At 28.1% G+C, this 6000-nt stretch overlaps 1 protein-coding gene across 1 annotated transcript in view; it reads right to left on the reverse strand.

Moving 5' to 3' along the window:
- LOC123294197 (steroid receptor seven-up, isoforms B/C) overlaps nucleotides 1-3747 on the reverse strand; it is a 112372-nt gene extending 108625 nt beyond the window's left edge. The window contains exon 1 of the mRNA XM_044875307.1: nucleotides 3025-3747. Coding sequence (XP_044731242.1) covers nucleotides 3025-3337 — 313 coding nt within the window. The 5' untranslated portion in view covers nucleotides 3338-3747. The remainder of the gene's footprint in view (nucleotides 1-3024) is intronic.
- Between the last annotated feature and the right edge of the window lie 2253 nt (nucleotides 3748-6000).

Raw genomic sequence — 6000 nt, forward strand, 5'->3', positions numbered from 1 at the left:
TCACAAAACAGGTCATTAATAATAATTTTTTTTTTTTTTTTTTGTTCATTCATTTTTTTAATGTTTTTACAGTCAGCCATAGCAGCCTCATCTACAACAGCCATTAAATGCCTTTTGTAAAAAGATTGAATTTCATTATAATCAGATAGATACCTACTTTTTTTTTTTTTTTTTTTTTTGAACACACTAATTAATATTGTTTGAGAAGATGGCATCCATTTTACTTCCATTATAAAAAATTTATTTTTATTCAAAAAGTATTTTACGTCATTTATATCGAAAACTATGGAAGTTACGAAGTAAACTTACGGAGAAAAGTTGTAGACAATTTAATTTTCTACAAAAAATGTGTGGGAAACTTTTTCCTATCTCTTATAGTTTAGCCAAAAAATTATCTCAAAATTGAAAAATATAAAAAAACTATTTTATTTGTTTATTTTTTACGTTTGAGTTCTACTTTCGAAATATCTCAGTGCGACAGCTCAAAGCTTGACCCAAAATTACACAAAGAAAAATTAACAAATCATGGCAAAAAAATTTTGTGCAAGGATAAACTCCGGCGAAATTTCGAAACCCGTGTAAGTGCAATTTTACTGTCATGGACTCCAAGGCTATTAGAAGTGTCCTTAAAATTTCAATGGAAGTAATTATTAATAGTGATTATAAAAAATAATAAATGAAATAATATTTTTTTTAAATAATAATAAATAAATATTAATAATTTTTCTTTTGCATCAACTCAGGTCTCAAATAACTTTTTTTATTTTTTAGTTTTTAAATAATTATTTTTAATTTTTAATAAATGATTTAAAATTATAACAAAAGGAATATAAATTTGATATTTATAAAGCATCTCCAACACAAAATCACTGTTTCATAATAATAATAATTAATGTTATCATATTTATCACTGTCTTCATTCTATCTAGATAGTTAGTTCTTCTAGTGATTCTAACTTGTCTAACTAATGTTAATGTTAATGTTACTTATTCAATTATTTATTAAAACATGATACCACTTGTTCAACTCAAACCCTTCATATTTCTATATCAGTTCTAAAACCATTCTAGGTATCATCATGGTAAGGGTTCATGTTACAGTGAGCTGGTTATCAATTCATTTTATTGGAACTGTCTATGTTCCTGATCGCACGTTATAATTTTTTTTCTGGTTTGAAAGTAAAACGATTCCAAAATCCAAAGAAGTGTTACCTAAGAAACTAAAACTTTCTTAATCGATTCAGCTTGTCATGAATTTTGAGAATATTTTGAAAATAATTTACAATCTGTCAATTTATATTTCTTAACCGAAATTTATATTTTTCACTCAAAAACATGAGTTGTGAGTTATCAGAAGAAGTTAAGTATGAATTAATTGTAATATAAGTTTAAAAAGAGCCTAAATGGCCGAGCGGTCTAAGGCGTTTGTCTTTGTCTGTTTGTCCATTTAGGCATAGGTTGCGGGTTCGAATCCAGGCAGCAGCAGTGTGAACAATTTATAATTAATGGGCAGAATTGATCACATTGTCGTCGTGGTTAATGTATGAAAAATTTGGTTATTAATAATTATTTTCGATGGAATTAAAACTACCAGCTCCGTTAATTATAGAGGTAATTTCATCCTGCAAAACCAAAGTTACAAAACCTTTGTCAACTTTGTGTGGATATAAAGTATAATGATAACACAAAACATCCCTTATAGTTTATAATAATAGATAACCCTTTCATCCCTTCAAAATATACATTTAATAATCATAATTGATGTCCCTTTGGGATGCGGTGAACGTCTGCATTTTTTTTTTTCAATTACTTTCATGGCATATCAAATTTGTCATTCAAAACTTTTGGTAACAGGTATCATTTATTTTTATTTTATTTTTTTAAATTATTTATTTATTATTAATTTAATTTAATTAATCAAAATACATAAAAAAAGGGTTCAATTCTTTTTTTGAAAAATTTAATTTACCTCTAGTAATAATGTCTCAATTATATCATCGTCTTTTCGAAAATTTTCGAAAAAACTTTGTTTTAAAATTTATTTTAAAAGAAAATTTATATAAAAAAATTTATATTCAAATTGTGGATGCAAAATGTTTAATTTGTGGATACGAAATATGTCAGAAAAATAAAGAGAATAAAATTAAAAGTATGGAAAAACTATCGAAAGCTTGAATTGATTAGTTTAGAAACGTTTTAAAATTCAACTTTTCATGAATTTTCAATTGATTTTTTTGACTAAATTATCAGAGCTACGAAAAAATGCTGTGCATATTTTTGATAGAAAACTTAATTATCTACAACTTTTATGCGTAAGTTTACTTCGTAACTTTAATAGTTTTCGAAATAATTGCCATAAAATTAATTTTGAAGGAATTTTATTTGTTCCATATGTTAAAGAAGTGTCCTTAAAATTTCTCTGGAATTGATTATTGATAGATTTCATTTTAAAAAATTTCTAGATTAATATATTGGTAAAATTCAAATTTTTATTACAAAGAAAATTGATGAAAATTAATTTTAATATGATTTATATGTTATCTTTTTTTAACTTAAATTACAAAAATTCATATATTTTTTGGAAAATATTTTACAAAAATATTGAATGTATGTCTCTCAGAAGTACTCGATAAATCGAAAACTTCAAAGAAAAAGAAATTAAATAATCTATTTAAAAAAATTTACCGCCAACGATTTTCAATTTGGCAAATATTTAAACGGACCATTAAAGACTTAATGAACTGCTTTTGGTAGTTTCTATCAAGCGTATAATTTATAGATTTACGAATATTTTTAAATTATGCGTAGAAACTAGTTTAGGCGACGGAATCTACAAGAGCAGTGAAACTTAGATATTTTTGGAGGGAAAACTTTAACTTTAATTTTTTTTCCTCGCAAATCGTGGAAATTTGCCAACATTTTTTATTTTACTAATCTTAAGCAGACAATAAAACAATTAGTGATAAAAGAGGTGATAACAGGTTATGGGCCCAGTTATCTACAAAATAAACTTTGATAAACTTACCTTCACACGTAAATTGCCCGTAATGTTTCCCCGAGGATTTATCCCCACAAACAACACACTCAATATTTTGTCCTTTATCATGTTGAGATCCTGCTGATTGTGTACTATTCGCTTGACTTGAAGGCGTTGCAGCTTGCTGTAGGTCACGTGACGAGATAAATGATGGCACCGTGGCCACATTACATTCATCACTGGATCCACCACCGGGTGGTACTCCCAATGCTGAAGCACTGCTACCCGTAGGACCTCCAGTACCGAGTAATGGAGCCGCACTTCCACTGGGATCACGCCATGGAGGTGCTACTAACGCCATGGATCTGGGGAACCCGAGCTCAACGCCGGGACCCGTCCCCGTTAAACAACCGTGGGTTATAATGGTGCCGCCGGGTACTGTACCCTCGGCCAAAGACCCACCTAACGTTTCTATCTTTATGATGACGCCGGTTTACTATACACCACGCACGTACACACCTATATTTCAGGTGAGCTTTATTATACACGCAACGATTTGTTCTCGCAAAGTTCAAATTTCGATTTTGTTTTTTAATCAATAGTCAGCCAAAAAAAGCTTTACTACATAAATAAATTTGGCACTGCACAAAAATTAAATAATTTAACCTTCGATTGACCCTTCTTGAACACACAAGTCTCACTATTTCACCCAAAAATATTTTTCGCACTGCATTTAAAATTGAAAAATCACACTGTATGATGAAAAACAAATAAGTTCGAAAATCCGAAAAGTTTATTTGAAAAATGAAAAAATTCGATTTCGAACAAAAATAAAAAATAAACGTAGATATGTTAGAAAATTGGACTTTGGTATATTTCTCTCACATAACAAAGTTCATGACATTTTCTTGCAACGATATATAGTTTTTCTCATAATATGTGTGTTAACTTTTCTCTAACACCACACAGCCAGTCTCACTTGTCTGCGAACTCAGGTCACGAACTCAAAAAACGAGAGAGCGGTTTCAGTGGCCTTTGCAACTGAACAACTCTGGCTTGTGCACTTTATGTGAGCCCTCTGTCGGGTATACTGACACGACCGTGGTACTGCGACCTAACCGATGCCCCTTTGCCACTGCTGTATACTATTATGTGTACAGAGTGTGTGTTATACAGCCCTCCCTAGGCCAGGTTATGGGCCAAGACATATCGCTCATTGGCTCATGGTTACATAGGTCTACACCTCCTTGTAACACGCCACAACCTGTCTAACTATATACATTTCAATTCATATATCTCTCCCCACCACTCTGTACTCTGTTTATGTTAAACGATGATAGATATATATATTTGTAACAAGTTAGAATGCAATGGATATACATAGCATAGTGTCGTCTCTTTCATTTTACACAGTTTGTAATGTTGTTGTAAAGTTTGTAGTTGCTTCTGATTCTATTTGTTTGCTAATTTTAGATCAGATTTTTAACAGTGTCTCTGTAGCTGTAGCTGTAGCTGTAGTTACAGTGTGTTAGTGCATGACTTATCATTGTGTGTAGCTTATTTTTAACACACTTAACACACAGCTACAGAGAAAACAGCTTCATCAAACACTTATTTACTTACTCATTCGTACCTTACAAATAAATACTCATCTACCAATAATTACATATCTAACATGTTTTGTGAGCCAAAACATTTTCTATCAAATCAATTGTATTTTTTTTTTTTTTTAGGTTTAAACTTTGTGATTTTTTTTTTTTTTGCCAGTCTTGAGGAAGTGATTTTTTTAATTTTCATTTAGAATTGTTTTTTGTTGTCTACGAAAGTGACGGTTTTTATTTTAATTTTCGACGGATTTTGTGAAATTTATTTTCTAATTTTTTTGAAATTTATTTATTTATTTTTTTTTGTTATTATTATTACTTTTTTCTTTTGTTTATTAATTTTTATTTCTGTTGCCTTCGGAATTTTTTACTTTAAATTTTATTAAGTTTTGTTTAGAATTGTTTTTTGTTTGTCTTCGAAAGTGACGTTTTAAATTTTCTTTTTAAATTTTTCATTTTCTCCACTTTTGTATATTTTGCAACAGTTATTTATTTTTTAATATATTTTTTTTTTCGGTTATTTTTTTTAAAATACAAGAATTATTAAAAAAAATTGTTTTGGCTAATATGAAACAAAAAATTAAAAAATATTACCTTTTTTCTATTTTTTCTTTACAGATTTTTAATGAAATTTTTAAGTTTAAATTGATGTGAAAATTGAAGTTTTTCAGTTGCTTAAGTGATTTTATTCTAAAAATAACGTTGATTTTTGTAAAAATTTGATACGAATTACGTTAAAACTATTCCAATTCTGTTGGAAATTTCCGTTCCTTTTCACGAGCTAAAAACTGTTAATCGTGCATTAATGGTCAAATTTTTAGTGTATGATTATTCGAGAAAAAATTGTTGAATTGTATAAAAATTTTAGAAACATAATTCTTTTAAATATTTCAAGAATAATAAAATTATTTTTTATTTTACCAGAAAATATGTTTTGTCTAAAATTTTAAAACAATTTTATGGCTTTTATTTTCATAAAAAACAAGTTTTTCTCCAAATATGAAAATCTGTTTAAATATTAATTTAATTAATCATTAGCAGACTTTGAGTATAGAAATGTAACACAAAAAAAGTTATTGATATATGAGGTGAACAGGTTATGGGCCCAATAATCTTCAATTAATCGCTGTTTTTTACTGTCGATTATTTACCACACAAATGAAGAAACATGACACCTTTTAATTTCTAAGAAGAAATCCACAAAATACATCCAATAAAAAACAACATAGAAATATTTCTGTTTCAATAAATTTTATTAAATTTTAAGATTTCGCACACTCTAATGTTTAATAAAAAAAGAAATATTTTCTAAATAAGTTTATGATTGACTTTGATGAATAGAAATTTCGAATAAAAGTCGAATTTGTCACACTTCTATATGCCTCTTGTGATCAAAAAATTGATTAATAAAAATATTGAC

This window comes from Chrysoperla carnea, chromosome 2, assembly GCF_905475395.1.
Source record: "Chrysoperla carnea chromosome 2, inChrCarn1.1, whole genome shotgun sequence".
Lineage (NCBI taxonomy): Eukaryota > Metazoa > Arthropoda > Insecta > Neuroptera > Chrysopidae > Chrysoperla > Chrysoperla carnea.